Here is a 17447-nt window from a genome sequence, read left to right as displayed (position 1 = left end):
TTATGAACCAATGGGGATCGCTCTGTTGGGAGGACACAAGTAGAAAAGCGACCTTTGCAGGATGTTTTTCCTATTCCAACGGTCTAGCTCTATAGCTAACACCCCCCGGGGGGGTGGGGGCTGATGATATCCCTCTACATTCCCTATACCGGCCCGAGGCATACCCATCAGCCCGACTAGCTCATAAGCAGGAAGGTAAGGCCCATAAAGCTGTTTATCTTATCTTTACTATTAGGCCCAAGGAATAAATCTATTATGAGCCCGACAAACAATCAAACAACTAGGTGGATACGTCTGCCATCACATTGGCACATGTCACCCTAAATATCTCTAGCAATTTCTCAACCATTCGATGGCAACCTAGCTGTAACCAACAAGTAACAGAATTTCGGAAAATTAGGACAGACTGGACAAGATCAGTTAAAAGGTCATAAATCCTTCAAGATAGTCGAAATCCTGATATTCTTTCTCTGTTATTTAGCTAACACGTGTAGCTATCTACTGACAGCAGATTCAGACTAACTACCCTCCTGATCCTACTCCATGAAGGCCTATAAATAGAGGCTTATGCAATCATTTAGTAATATTTACTCTAACACTTAAACTCTTACTCTCTCTCGTAATTTTGAAGGTATTTTAAGCCCACACTTTACCTCCACAGGAATTGTATCTTACCATTTTCACATTTTATCATTATTTCACATCACTTCAAGTTTTTCTTTTATTTTTATTCAATAAATTATTAGTAACTTAAGTATCAAAGTGCTAACCTCTATTTCACATGTTAGTCCTTGATGATCTTAGAATTTTGAAGGTCTTCGATCTTTGTGGTGAGACTAAAATTGTTGCACATCATTGGTGTCGTCTATGAGAACGCTTGAATTTAGATGTGAGAAATGACAAGTTCGGATAATGGAGGTGACAATGCATCTCTCCCTGCTGTAGTAGTTTCAGCTATCCCATCTCAAGAGCAGGTCGTAGGGGGACACAGTGCCCCATTTAGATTTTAACCCGATACCTATACCTCCTACCGTTAGCTCATTGCTCGTTGAGCATCTCTAATCGATCATAGTGGAGACCATCAATGCAACTCTTTGAAGCTCCTAAGCCAATGGAATAGGATAATCCTCCCAGCAGGAAAAGAGCGAAGCTCCAAGTGAGCAAGGAACAAACGAATAAGTTCGTGTGTCTCCAACAAAGTGGCCCTATACCCGCCAAGCCTCTAGTAAATCTCGGGAGACAACACTCTCTCATGAAAAGAATGATGGTTTCCACCAAGGGTTAAGGAAGGAGATCCTGCTCTTGGAGCGTGGTATTTCTTTCAATGCTGACATCATGGTAGAGGAGCTCCTTTCTCATTTTAGGGCGCCTACGCACCTGCCCGCTTACAATAGCACAATTGACCTTATCGAGCACATGCATAAGTTTCTAAGTGCAACACTGCTACAAAAGTATACTGATGATATTAAATACTGTATATTTTTTATTACACTAATCGATTCTGTTCAAAGATGTTTCGACCAACTTTCAGCTAGATCAATAAGATCTTTTGTAGAATTTTTTTAGCTCCCTTTTCTATACCAATTCGCTAGCAAGAATAAGTGCCCAAAGCATACTAATCATCCGAGTTGGTCCTAAATCGGTTGGTCCATGGAATAAGCCAATTATCAACCTATAAAGCTATTTCTCTTATCTTTACTAGTAAGCCCAAGAGTAAGTCAATTGTCAACAAAGTCATCAACAACTAGGTGGACAAGCTATCAAACAGGTTGTCAACACATTGGGCATGCCACCCTAAATATCTCCAATAAACTCTTAATCATTCGGTAGCTGATAACTAGCAAGTAACACATCATCAACGACTATGTGGACTTAATTCTACTTAACAGGCTCCAGACTATGAACTTGCTCCTTGGTGACAGGCTCCAGCCTGTGACCATGCGGATAAGTTCCGGCCTATGCTTCTCTCTGATGAGCTCTAGTGCATGTGAACATGTTGACAGGCTCCGGTCAATGACCCTACTAATGGGCTCTCTACTTTGACCTGCCCTACTGAATAATCGTCCTACAACAAATCAAGCCTTGTACTACTCTATAAGCAAGTACATACCTGCTCCACTGAACAAGTGGCTTGTTGTAGGTCATGCAGCAAATCCTACCAAATTCGCTTGGGTGGACGGGAAAAGCTATTGCAGATTTCCCCTACAACAACAAAGGACAGACCAAGTAGCCTTGCAAAATATTTCCACTGAGTCAGCACAACAAGAAATTTTTCAGTTGTATAAAGTTCTTAAAGCAAGAATTTTGCCTAATAGGATTATTCTTTCTAGCAGTCCAATACAAGCCTTATACTACTGCAGTGTGGGGGCTGGGGAGTGATGATGTCTTACACTACTGCAGTCTTACACTAATTTTTTTGAAGCCTAAAGCAAGGAATGAGCCCCACCGATCAACACCGCAAGCCCAGCCATGCGGCACACAACAAAAGTTTCAAGCCCATATTTTGTGCACTTAAAACTAACCTAATATGGTTCAAAAGCAGGTTTAATTCAATAGAATAAAATCAACAAACAATAGGGATTTCATTTCAGATAAATTTTCCATATTTTAGGCCATATCATATTAAAAAATCTCCAGCTAACTCCCCCTATATATATTTGCAGAATCCGACCTGTCAATAGGTAGCAACAAGCTCTCAAATTTTCAAGTGGACTCGGCAAAACTCGATCAAAGAGTCATATATCTAAATCTAGATAAGTCCGAATCATGATCTGATTCTTTTGTTGGATAGCCAACATTCATTTCCAATGGTATGCAGATTGCGCTAACTAACTCCCAGATTCTACTCTCAAACCTCCTATAAATAGAGGTTACAGTGCAGTCAAAATGGTAACATCAAGTCATTTATACTCCACACTTTTTTTTCTCGGTCAACAACATGGATATTCACTCACTTCTCACTTTTTGTACTCCGCAAGCTTACTTTAGATTATATCTCGATATTGTATTACTTCACTCCAATTATTACACTATTTTCTTATAGTAATTCCAGTATTTCTCGTCTCTTTTTTTGATAATTCAATACTGACTTGAGTGCTAACCCTTGTTTTGCAGATTAATCATCCCTTGATCCTAAAATTTTCATAAAGATTCATCGACTATCATGGTGTTACTGGATCTCCTACGCACCAAATATTATTTACCATGATCGAATAAAACTGATGAAACGTGAAGTTTTTACCAATTGTTGATCAACATCCGCCACAATTTACTTATGACAAAATATTTATCACGATTTTAGTTGTATCGAATTATAATTAAGCCTTGCTTGCATAACAACAATTTATAACTAATGTACAATCATAGTTAATTAATATTTACTAAAATTTTTAATATTTAGCTATGGTAATTATTCATAATAAAAATTATATGTTTTAAAGCGAAAACAACATGAAAAGTCTAATGGTTAGCCATGACGAAAGTGGAATAAGATACATTGAAAAGTAATATTGTCATTTTAAGAATTAAATAAGTTATTAGAGCGGCCATTCCAACAAAAGCACAAAGTAATATATGATTAGTTAATTGGTAAAATACACTTATTCTCTAAATTATACTTGATGTAACGCTCACTTTCTAAACTAACAAATGTAACACTTATTCTCTAAATTTTTGGACAATCTTGCCCTTGTATTATATATAGTACAAAGAATTTCTTTTTCTAACAATTTTTTATTTTAAGTTCAATTAATTTTTTTTAATTGGAAATAATATCTTTTAATTATAATGAAGTAATAGAAAATTAATAAATTAAATAGTTTGAATGTTTTTATGTTTTATAGACTCAAAATTAAGTAATGAATAAATACAGAAAATACACAAAATAATTTCATAAGAAGATTTTATTAATTTTGTAATAAAATTAAGTTATTAACTATTTATTCTTTAGATAAAAATGAGTAATTAAATCGTTTTTTGAATATATTTTCTTTAAAAATATGATAAAATATTTATATTTATTCATTATTTTCTAAAAATTTATTTAACTTTTGATTAAACATATATATTTGTCATTTTTTTTAAAAATATATATATGAATTGTTGGTTGTATTATATTTGTTGTATCTACTATATATATTTATAATAATACTCTGCTTGTAATTTAAATTCTTCCCTTATTAAAAAAATTAATTAAAAAATAATTTAATGATGATTTAATATAAAAAATATTAAAAAAAATATATATATATATATATATTAAAATAATATAATTATTCAAAGCATAAGAGATATTTTAGTGCAATCAAAAAAGTAAATGTTATATTTATTAATTTAGGGATAAATATTACATTCAGAAATAATTTAGGGTGAAAAGTTTATTTTACCCTTAGTTAACTTATGAGGCACTAATTACAATCTTCAAGCCCACAAAAGAAATGTACCAATTGATCAGTTTCAGGTCAAGCTGTCATCCTCTCATCGCGACAGCAGCTTTAGGAAACACAGAATCTCGACCAGAACAGTAATCCCAGCAGGTTGGAAAGCTGCAATTGCCGGCTTCCCCATATTCCTCCACTCTCCACACTCAACCAAGATACAATTATTAAGGGATAATTATATTTTCTTTTCCTAAAATTTAAGGTATTATACGTAAATTTTTTGTAATTTGAGATATTATATTTAACACTTCTAAAATTTACTTTCGTATGATAAATAAGTTTTTTCATTAATCAAAATTCATTAAATTTACTGATACTAACAAAAGAATTTAAAAAAAAATCTATATTTCTCCCAATTGACTTATTATTGATCTATTGCAGGTCAAGAAATCTTTTCATGATTAAATTAGCCTCCTACATTTTCAAATGTATGCATGTGAGGAGTTATATTTTTACTGTTATAAGGATAGTTTAGTCGAAAAAGATTGTTTGACCTGCAATAAGTTAATCTAGAATAAATATCGATTTTCATTCATTTTTTTTTGTTAATATCAACAAATCCAATAGATTTTAACCAATGGAGAGACTTATTTATTAGATGGAAGCAAACTTCAGGGGTGCTATATGTAATCTTAAACCACAAGGATTATATATAATTATTCTAAATTTTAGGGAAAGAGAATGTGATTATCCCTATAATTAAAAGAGTTAAAATAAAAGACTGATTTGATTATGTATTAAATTTTAGAGAATTCAAAGGAAATGTATTTATCATTTCTTTTAATACTGTAATCTTAAAAAGAGGTTGATTATTAGGTATGGAACAATTATCACTGACATTAAATTATGATTAGAAACAGAAGAACTTACATGGAGTTCCTGAAATTTAATATCTACACTATTACAAAAGAAAATATTTTGTTGTATCAATTTTTAAATACCCTAATTTATCATTTATTTTATTTTTTTCCTTTAACAAAATTTGGTTAAATTAGTAATTTCAATATCTTTTAATAATTTTACAATTATATTTTTTATTTTTTTTAACTACCCACTACTCCACAATTATCTCTCAACTTACATCTCCATATTTATTATAATTTATAATTATAATATGTTCTTTTCACAAATTTCTGTTTTCTTATAATTTTACACTAAAAGTTTTTTTATATGCTCGTGGAAACGTGTGATGACACTAGTAAAAAAAAAAAAAGAAACTCATTGATCATACTAAATTTTTATTGTCCCTTTTTACCCTTTCATTCATTTTATTCTTTCAAACAAAATAGCCCATAATAGTAATTTTAGTAGTTTTTAATTATTTTATAGTTACAATTTTTCCCCTCAATTTTTCTCTATCATGTTCACCATATTTTTTGAACTCACAAACTTTCATAATTTTAATAAACCATATTACAATTATTTTTTTTCTCTCTCGTATTTTTCATATTTATTTTTTCTTACAAGCTTCAATATTTTTAATAAACTCATAATTATAATTTTTTCTCAATCTTACTTTACCCCTTGCTAAGATTTTAATTCCTTTTAGAAATTATATATATATATATATATAGAAACTAATGTTGAACAAACATTACTATAGAAAAGATAAAAAAATTTACAATCTGATATTGGACAGATTTTATAATTAAAAAAAATTTAAAAATTTTAAAAAAATATGTAAAATTATAATTCAGGATCCAAAAAGATATATTTAGGCAATTGAATACAAAATTCAAATAAAACGCTAATGGAATCACGGCAATTATTGGATGAATGCCATTATTATGGATAAAGTCAATAATGCGATCAGAATTTTAATTGATTTTCATCAATTTAATAATTTATCAACTTGGATAGATGTTTTTGTCCAAAATTATAAAGGCGTCAATTTAAACGTGATACTATTTTTATATATAAATGCAGGCATTATGTGTTTTATTTTTCACATTTCCTATTTATATGCTATACTTTCATGTGAAAACAATAAATTCACATTTAACTACATCACATAATTAAATAAAACTATATTATAAAGAGAAATGGAGCATATAATGATATATATATCAACGAGGTTTAGTTTAGTTAACGAAATTGATACCCCATGACTAGGTTCGCGTCCATCAATGTTGGTTTTTATATGCTTTAATAGCGATTCGTTGAATGTTAGTGTGTTCTAATTTCTTGTGTACACCAATCATAGGATTAATATTCCAATATGATTCATTTTTCATTCTTATTTAATTCCTAAATTTATTCTGTTCTCGCTTAATTCCATTTTTTTATACCAATATTGTCCTTAAAGAAGTACGTATAATTATATCAAATTTTAGAAGAAAATTGTGTAATATGGTAATTATTCCTTATTTATAAATGTTCTAACTGGAAATAATTCATCATCATTCTGAACCCAACTAATGACATTTGGGCCAAATGGACTCGGGCGGCCAATTCCTCGACCTGGACTGGAAGTGGACCTGAGAGCCCACTGTGCATGTGAGTAAACCATAAAGGTTTCGTTCCTTTTTGACTCAAAATATCAAAACCATAAAGCAGATATATATGTAGCTTTTTCATGTTTGAGAATTATTTTCTCAGATGATTGTGTTATAATGCCAATTTAGGTAGCTACTTCTCTGTTTATAATTATTTTTTATATATTTATCAAAGATTAAACTTTTATTAAATAAAAAATAAAACATTAAAGTAAAGCAAAGTTTTGTTTTATTTTTCTTTTTTCTTTATTTTTTATTTTGGAAAAATTCTTTTTTTCTTCTATTTGATTCCACATAGAACATTAGAATCAAATGGTCATCAAGCACAAATGTTACTCAAAAAATACAAGTACAGATCTACTGCACTAGATGGGACCGCTAAGTTGACTTTCACCGAATTTGCCGCATTACATACCGGCAACAATATGCAGTACTTGTCGCAGCAAACCGGTCCCACCTGGACCGGCCTTCCCATCCCAAAATCCACGCTCTCCAGCCCCAGCCTTGACCATTGCGTCATGATCAACACCCCTGTCGAGTCAACACTCGTCGGGCTCGAACTCACCAATTCCACCACCTCTTTCACGTACTCCTCCCCCACTCTTTCCTTAGCCCTACGCACCAATTCCACCGCGTATCCCAAGCCCTTTACGTTCAAGTCTCTAACGCATATCTGCACGCATCCTAAAACGAATGCGTTGCCGTAGTAGCCATTGGGCAGGCTCGACTCTATTCGTTTGCGTATGTTTACGCTGAAAACGAGCTTTATTATTTGATTGGACGGTAGGTTGAGTGCTCGCGCCCAGCTCCTCCACACGTGCGCCGAGAGCGCTTCGAACGACGTGCATGGAAATTTCGTCCTCTTCTTTAATTCTTTTAGCAAATTTTCGTCGAACGTGACTGAAGTAGGAGTCAATCTTTCTCGAACAAAACGAGAACTGAACCCACAGAGATCGGGTACGCTTTTGAACTCTGGATGACTCAGTGGGTTACCACGAGTCGACCCGAATGCAGCCGGGTTCAAGAGGTGACGACCCCACATCGGTTTCGGGCTCAGCTCATTGAAACCGCGCTTTCCGATGGCTAACTCCGCGAACGAGTTGAGGAACTCGCCGCTGCCAATGCCGTCGCACAAGCAGTGGTTAAACCCAACTCCTAGCGTGGCGCCCCCATCCGAGAGCCACGTCAGCTGCACAACAAGTGGTGGGGCCCCCATGAGGACATCAGCCACGTGTAGGGACAAGAACTTCCTCCACTGTGCCCTACGCCTGGGGGCTCCGTCGAATTCGGAGACGGTGGAGTCCGAGATGGCGTCTATGAACACCGCGCCTTGACCTCGGCAGACGACTTCCAGGCCCAGCCCGTCAACCCGGTTTCTCACCCTCCCAGCTAGAGGGTAGTAAGGCACGAGGGCCCGGCCCAAGGCCGACTTCACATTCTCGGTGGTGGCTGCTCTATCCAGCCCGTGGCGTGGTTTGTAAACAAGCAAATACTCGAAGGTGAACCGCACGAAAAGCTGGGAGTCCAAAGCAGAGAGCTGGAGAATGTGGTTTGGAGTTGGCTCTGAAGGGGTGATCAAAACAGCGTCGTTTACATGCAAAGAGCTTGACATTTTAATTTACTGCAACCTTTTCCTCACGGCGAATATATACACACATGTACTTACATATATATTTATATATGGAGGGTGGGGTGGGGTGGGGGAGAATTGAGGTTGAAAGGGTGCATTATTGGGCGATATAAAGAGACAGGGAAAGGGGCGGTCGATGAGAGTGATGGGGGGTTTGGGGGGGGGGGTGAGGGTTCTCTTTTTCTCATGTACACTCTGTACTGTGAAAGATTTGTGCAAGATTCTGCAGGCATGACTTTATGGGGGGAAATGGATTATAAAGAAAACAAATGTAATAATATATGTAAAACAGGTCGGATTTTGCTTTGTGTCTGTTGGAGCTTAGTGTAAAAGTTGGTGGAAAATAAGTCATCGACTGAGGGGCGGCACATCTGATGCTGGTGTGGTTTGCTGTGTATGAACTTTAATGTGTTAGTGTTCAAGCGAGTTCTGGCGCCAGGTATTAGATTATATTCTGTATTCTAACAAAGAAAGATACGACTGAACTTTCTTACAAGATAACCACTTTATTTATGATCAGTAATAAGTTAATTTATTTAAATAGTTTTTCTATATTCCATTCATGTCCATTATAAATAGTATATAAGTTCAAGTATGTACATATATATTGAATGGTTGTTTAATAAAAATGCTCAAATTATAAGATAGAAGAGTTATTTAGTATTAATATTTTAACAATTTCTCAGATATTCCTTTTCGAAGAGTAATTCATAGTTGAATTTCAGGATAGGATTGAAAGTATTTTTGTGTTCAACGAGTTCGTAGGCCTGAACGGTGATATTTTTTGTATTGTTTCTTTTTTTAGTTTTGATATCACAATATTTGTTTTATTATTTAATATTATTTGTATTTCGAATTCTCTTGAACCTTTCTTAAATGAGACGCTGATCACTTCAAGAATTTGTTGGAATTGCTTTTGGCTGTATTTATATACGTATTGTTGATGTTTGAATTTTTTTCAATAAAATATTGTCCTCTTCGATCAGAATCACACATTTTTCTTTAAAAAAAACAACTCATAATTCGAAAACAAAAATCTTGAATTGAAGTCCTGTCCGGCTTAAATTCTTCACTTTCATTTGAGATATGAAATAATATTAATTAATAATACACTGAACGTCAACATCAGCTTCCTGTGTCTGATTATTGACTTTGGGTTATGGGGCACATGCAAAAGAAATATAATCCTTATCTTAATAATGTCAATCAGTCATGCTCTTTCACAGTTGGTCGTGAGGCCAGTCAACTGTGTGTATGTGTGTGATGTCTTGTTGGAAGTGGACGTGTTTGTTTAAGTATATATCAACACTTGAGTCAAGAGCTTTCGAAAAGTTAATAATATTACATGAAACCTGAGAATTTGAACTTATTAATGTATGCTAGTCAAGGCAGAAAGTGGGAGTATGGAGTTTTATACATAATTTAATACGTAAGTTATAATTACTTTATTTAAAATATGATATACTTACGAATAACTGTTGGGGGAATTTATTTAAAAAATGCAGGAAAAAAATAATTAAGTATTTTAAAAAAAATTAGAAAAGTAAGTGGCACCGCGATTACTCACCGCGGTGCCACAATTTTTATTTAAAAAAAAAAAAGAAATTCTTTATATCACTGCGGTGACATTGTTTTTCAAAAAAAAAACTTGAAATTATTTGTGGGGAAATGTTCGTCTCATCAAGGGGAGTAGAACGGTATATTTGATGGTTGACAAGTCGCCATGATAGTGCCGAAATTTTAACGAGAAGTTGGCAGCAATTCGTCGTGAAATAAAATAAATTTTTTTTAAAAAAAATTGTGGCACCGCGGTGAGTAACCGTGGTGCCACTTACTTTTCTGAATTTTTCTAAAACATGTTACTTTTCTAATTCTTTTTTCTTGCATTTTTTAAATAAATTCCCCTAACTGCTCATTATTTAAGAAACTATAAGAATTCATCTCAAATGCAAAATAGTTATGTGGTTTCTAGATGTTGAGGTGAAAATGCTTTTGTTGTTTTTTTAGAATATTCTAAACATTTGAAAAAAAATATTGAAAAAAATAAGGGTGGTAAAGTAAATAGTCGATAAGACATATATTAGTCAATAAAAATATTTTAGAAATTCTAGAAATATGTAAAATGTTATAATTATAATTCAAAATGTCATTTTGGTCAATTCACCATAAAAATTAGATGAAAACATGAAGAATATTACTGGAACATGGCTCATTGTTAGAAAAAAAACGTTTAAATTGGGGCTATTTATATCTTTTCAAATAATGAGGAATATTTATAATTATAACAAATTTCAAGAAAGATGGTTGTTCCCTAGACTATAGTTGACAACGATACAAAAATTATGAATCCATTGCTATTAATTACTGTCAAACTAAAATCAATATGAAAACTTTATATTTTTATCACGATTAATGAGTATTTTTTTAATTTGTAATTATCATTAAAATATTTATCATAATTTTAACTATGGCTACTAATTTTATCGTACTTGTAAAAGCAATAACTAATGAACCATTAAAAACTGTGATTAACTTACAGTCACTGCAATTTTATATTTTTTAACTATAGTAAATAAATGTAATGAAAAATTATAATTCTTGCATCTACTAATGTTGAATAAAGAAATAAGCTACACACAACCTTATCTCTGTACTGGACACCACAGTCCCAATCCGACCTGATTGTCGCACTACCACCTCAAACAGTGTAACTTATTACGAACGTGGTACATCTTTCTCATGCAAATTGCTACAACCAAGTGGCGTCCAGCTCAATTTATAATTGAAAGGTGTAGAATGTGCAAACCTTTTTCTGCTCTGCATACTGCTTCTAGCATATGTACATTATGGATAATACAGTGCGGTTTGTTTTATCTTTAAAAAGCGTTTTATTGTAGAGATAGAGCATTGAAATTTGTTCGAATCGGAGTTTAGGGTCTCGAGTTAATTAGGTTTGTCGAACTTGAGAACCAAGAATAGATTGTTAATTAGGTTTGTCGAGAGGTCTCGAGTAAAGATCTTTTAATGTGTAAATTGATTTTTGTGAAATCATTGGGAATATAAGCATATTTTAGTCAAAGTAATAATGATATTTCGTGGTCCTAAATAATGAAGTGTATTTATAGGGCTAATGTCTGTATTTGTACGAGTCCACGTGGTGTGATTTCGAACTTCCAAGTATATGATGATCGACGGTTATGGTTCTGGGTCGGTTAGGCAGGGTGCAACCCGAATAGGGAGGAATGCGGATCCTTGTCCTGTAAAGGTATTTTGTCTTTGTAGCAAGGTATATCGATTTTTCATTACCCTTTTCGATATATCATATCAATCGTATAGTCTTTAAGTAGTCCGCAATCATCAGACAAGGAGTTTAACAAGCGCATCTGCATCCAATTTTCACATACATGTGCAAAAATCATGAACATTAACAATAACTTTTACAACGATATATGTACCTAGTAATTTTACGACGAACAACATGACGCAAGTGTTGTCCACATATTTACGACAAACTTTGCAATGAACTTTTAGTAAAAAAAAAAAGAACTATATTTGGTATCCACACCAACTCTCTTTCGCCCCAATTTTTTTGTGCAATAAAATATTTCCTTTTAAGTAAATAGTAAGGGATTTCATCCTAAAGAAGCCCTTCTTGTTCGGGACAATGGTGTCATAACACATATTTGCGGCTTAAATTTCTTGTCTGCGTAGACATTCAGCATCATCAATTTCAAAATGAGAAACTATACATTAAAACTAAAAAATTCCAAAATGTCATATATCTACACAGTGGAAGTTTATTAAATAGTATATAGACCTAAAAATGAATATATTATATGAGGTCATGACATAAAGATTGCTTTTAGGAATATTATATGAGGGAGAACATTAATTGAATCAAATACTACATTGGATGACATTCTTGGTGTCATGTGGCAGACCTAGGCCAGAATATTTGATTTGAAATTTTGAGGTGATTACTGTTGACTTAGGAAACCCACCTCTATGCATAATAATAAACAATTATGGCTAAATAGTTTTTCCTTCGGTGGGTTGCGTCCTAGATTCTGTATTCCTGAGCCAAATTACATTTTTAGTTTCACAGTACAGGAGACACAATATTATTAGAGCTCTATTTTACAAATTTTTTAAAATAATTCAAAATTTAAAAATTTCGATACATTTAGGTCTTTATTTTACGGAATTTTTAAGATGTCCTAAAATTGAGAAAACTGTCGATACATTTAGCCATTTACTTTGCGAGATTTATGCGACGAAATGTGCCAAGTTTTATCAATTTTAAGATTATTTTAAAAATTCTATTATAGCATAAAATTAAATATGTTAATTTTTTTTAATTTTATAATCATTTTAAAATTCCATTAAATAAAAAACTAAAAGTATTAAATCAATTATCTTATAGAATCAAAAGTGTATTTTACCGTATTCCTTCCAAGTACTAGAGTTGAGGCAAAGGGGGCTGTTTGGAATATTACTCCTCTATTGTTCTGTCTGAAAAATGTATGCACTAGAGGAATATTGTCTCTGCCTTTTGTCTGTTTGTTCGACGACATACCTATATATGTTAATTACTCCTAATTAGTCCTACCAATATCTTACTTTTAATTTAATTAATTGGGAAATTTTCTAATTTAGCATAAAAAACGATGTTCGCTGATTGTGGCAAGTACATTCTGTTTGTAGAATTTGTTTATATATAATTATTAATTATAATAATTAAATGAATAATGTGTTTAAGAGAAGTACATCAATTAAATTAAGTTTAGGTGATAAAATTATCATATATATTTAAAGATTGAAACTAAATTTTCTTGTAAACCTTGCGGGAAGACTTGTATTTTTCATCCGATAACTTAGCTCTGTATATTTTCAATTTCATTTATTTATTGAATTCTTGAAAATAGTTCTATAAATCTAAAAAATTCTCACTTTAAGTCCCTCTACCCGAATTAGAAAATTGCGCCAACATGTCATGTGCAAGTCACATAGCTATTTTCGTTAGTAAATTTGCACGTCTTTTTCTTATCAATTTCCTAATTAAATTTGACAGCAAGACTGAAAATGAGAATACACGTTATGGAATAATTTTCGAAAATCTAGTAAACAATGAGATTGAAAAGGTATTATACCTACATTATGAGACAAAAAAAATACAACTTTTTCTAAATCTTGGTAGTGCAAGGAATTAGCTCTCCGAGTTTTCTTTGAAGATAATGATTAATGATTAAAGATTACTGTATATATTTCGTGGAATCTTAAAATTTATATATATAAATCATAGATCATTATGTGAGAGAAGTTTAAGAATAATAAGATCTTACACCATCGTAAGGATCTCTTATATGTTTAATGAATATTGTCATAGATCAAATCTAATTATGCTCGAAAGAACGTCACCTCGGATGGGAATAAAGTAGAGATATGGTTGTCTTATGAAACCCTACATTATCTTGATTTCCTAAAGAAAAACAAATACTATGTAGAAATGAATCTTTTGATAGGAACCCTTTATGTCGTAGACAAGATATGCTTTCATGCACACGTCTTCACGTGATTTGCTTTTTAGCTTAAAACAAACAAACCATGTTTTATATGTCCATTAGACTTCATCAAGAGATTTGCTTTATCGTTATAACCAAATCTTTGTTTTAGTCCACATATTGATAAAGGAGTGGGTAAAGTTCCGTCGAAAAAAATATGATTCTTTTATTCCGGATATTTAAACTTCCTCCTTCAAAGTCTGGTGTAATTATATATATTTTGTTATTTGAAAATTTATATTTAGCATTCTTAATGTTTGCTTCTCTCTAACAAATAGGTCCAATTATTAATCAAAATTCACTGAATTTTTTATATTAATAAATAAAAATTGAATGAAAATGGATATTACCCTCGATTGACTTATTGTAGGTCAAATAATTTTTTCTGATTAAATTGCCCTTATAACAGTAAATATATACCTCTTCACATACATTAACGTGTGAAGTTGTATAAGGATAATTTGGAGATAGAATAATTTATTTGACCTGCAATAAATATGAATTTTTCTCTTTTTTTTAGTTAATATCAGCAAATTAGTGAAATTTGACTATTGGAGGAACTTATTTGTTAGACGAAAAGCAAACCTCAGGAGTATTAAATGTCATTTTCCAAACAACAAAGGGAATTACTCATCAAACTTCAAGAGAGATGAGTATAATTGATTTTCCTTTTTATTATGTTTGATTATATTTATATCTAGAAAAATAAGTTGGTCCAAATAGGCTCAAAGTTCAAGAGTTTGCAAATCTCCAAAGGAACGTAATGCCTAAGGTGCCTTCTAGGAGGCCCAACTGGGTTGAGGGCCCAAGGTGCCCCCAGGAAGCCCAATCCGTGCAGCGCCCCCAGGGAGTCTAGGACGCTCTAAAAAAATAAGTTGGCGAAAATAATTCCAATGGGCCCAAATCGGAGAGGGTTCAAATCCAAGAAGGCCTCACAGCCCATAAGGAAGCTTAGAGACTTGAAATCTTTCAACTAAAGTTAAAGTCTATCTCACATGGCTTTCACAAATAGTCTAGGTGGCATCCACGTAAACTATTTGGAGGCACACCTCATAGAATCAAATAAGGACGGCAGCCCCCTCTAGGACAGTGGCGCCTCCAACCAAAAGTAACCTATAAACCGTAAAAGCTTGGACCCAATTGGGAGAAGACATCTCCTCAACCACCTTCCAAAAAATTTGGGAAGACATTCTTATTCCTAAAAGATATCTTCATCCACAATGGACTCTAATTGCCCCTCGAAAATTATAGGTCTTCAACTACTAAGAGATAATCCTCCGCGGAATCCAGGGGGTGTTCCAACCACTCGGGACCCTTATGGAATCTGTGGGGATTTCAACCTTATTTAACCACTTTGATATAATACTTTACCAAAAATCGTGATCTTTTTTTCAATCAACAAATGGTTGCCTAAGGAGCTCCCTGACGAGAGGATATATTTTGAACTTGAGCCTATCTACTACAACTGAAAACCTTCATACTACCACTTTAGGCGAAATGACCATTGTAATTTCGTATTGAGAAAATTATTTCAATATCAACCTCTCATTTGTCACAAAAATCGAGTAATAATACTCTTTTCATCACTCATTTATACTCTTTATCACTAATTTCATTATTTTCCACTCTAAATGGATTTGAGCACCATATTCCTTTTTGCACACATCAATCACAATTAAAAATAAAAAAATATAAAAAAATATTAATTAACCACATGTACGTAATATGAAAAATCATGATCTCTTTATCTGATAAATTTTATGACTCATAAGTATATTTTATCCAGCGAAAATGTACTCTCCTCGTAACGAGTCATATATTTTATCCAGCGAAAACGTACTCTCCTCGTAACGAAAATAGCTCGTGCATGCACATATGGTTGAATTTTAGTGCAAGACCTCTTTATCTGATATATATTTACAAGATATAAGAAAAAAATGTTGAAATACAAAAAAATTACGTAGTTTATATTTACGATCGTTAAGTTTGAATATAATGTTAGATTAGGCTTTACACTGTAATGATACTGAGAACGATTGCAGATAATAAGGCATGAGGCAATAATTATACCGTTCTCCATTAAGTTTTGGATTAGTTACATAAAAACTTTATGATGTTTGGGAATTACATATAGTGCCTTGATGTTCGTTTCTGTTCAAGAAAATAAATCATTCAATTAGTCAAAATTTTCTAAATTTGTCGATATTAGAAAAAAAAATGAATGAATGAAAATCTATATTTACCTCCAATTGACTTATTACTAACTTATTGCAGGCCAAACAATTTTTCAAATAAATCACCCGTATACATAATCGAGGGATCTAGACCGAAACAAACATCATGATTCCTAAAGGCAATTTTTCAAACTATACGAAGCATACATGTAATTATACCAAATTTTAGAAGACATCGATATAATTATCCAATTCATTTTTAATTTATTAAAACTCAATATATATATATATTTATATATACTCCATTAAATAGTTGAAAATAATGCCCGAATGTTTCTTGTCAGTCTATCATACATAATTTCACGATAAGATGAAATGATACTATCGTTCTCAATATCAAAAGGTAAATGTTGAAGGGTTTAAGTATTAAATTCAATCATCACTTTTTATTTTTTACTTTTTTATCTATTTACATTCATATAATTCTTTTTCAACCATTAATTTTATAAAATTAATAATACGTTGTTTTCATATAACTTTGATACGACATCACTAATAATTTTTAATCATTAACAAATATTACTATCAATCATTATCTAAATAAAAAATATATTTGATTTGATACTACTAGAAAATATATATTAATTTGACAACGGTAATAATATAAATACTATCACATCAACAAATATATCTAAATATATTCTTATTTTTACACAAAATTTATACAATATAAAAAATTCACATATTTCCCACTAAAAAGTACTGGGAATTGAAAATAAAAATGAAAGCAAACATATATAGTATTCACTATAAGAAAATTATTAGATAATTTCTTGCTAAATTTATTAGCAAGTAAATGTTTACTACAAAATTCATTAGCAAATGGATTTCTTGTATTAAGTAATATAGATTAGCAACGAGAATTTTACTTGTTAATTAATTCAACGTTAATTTTTTTCATTGCTATTGAACTATTTTCTTGAAATGGTCAGTGAAACATTAAAATAAAGTGATAGTTATATTATTATTAATACATTCTAACTAATTATCACTATATATGTGTTGGTAATGGGAATTTTATGCATCAACAATTATTTTTGTTGATAGTTTTTATTTAAACATTATCACCATTAAAACTATAAAATCAT

The 17447-nt window shown here is 32.0% G+C and overlaps 1 protein-coding gene across 1 annotated transcript; it reads right to left on the bottom strand.

Annotated features, from left to right (window-relative positions):
- Positions 1–7146: 7146 nt before the first annotated feature.
- LOC105160979 (HXXXD-type acyl-transferase family protein) lies at positions 7147–8727 on the bottom strand. The gene has a single exon (XM_011078527.3). It carries the CDS (start codon positions 8544–8546, stop codon positions 7254–7256), a length of 1293 nt encoding a protein of 430 aa, XP_011076829.2. The 5' UTR covers positions 8547–8727; the 3' UTR covers positions 7147–7253.
- Between the last annotated feature and the right edge of the window lie 8720 nt (positions 8728–17447).

This window comes from Sesamum indicum, linkage group LG4 (assembly GCF_026168435.1).
Source record: "Sesamum indicum cultivar Baizhima isolate 11 linkage group LG4, ASM2616843v1, whole genome shotgun sequence".
Lineage (NCBI taxonomy): Eukaryota > Viridiplantae > Streptophyta > Magnoliopsida > Lamiales > Pedaliaceae > Sesamum > Sesamum indicum.
Note: the sequence above shows the minus strand (reverse complement) of the source record. Positions and strands in the feature narration are given on the sequence as shown.

Excerpts from the sequence above, each read along its gene's own strand:
- LOC105160979 (XM_011078527.3), bottom strand. The coding sequence starts at position 8,546 with ATGTCAAGCTCTTTGCATGTAAACGACGCTGTTTTGATCACCCCTTCA.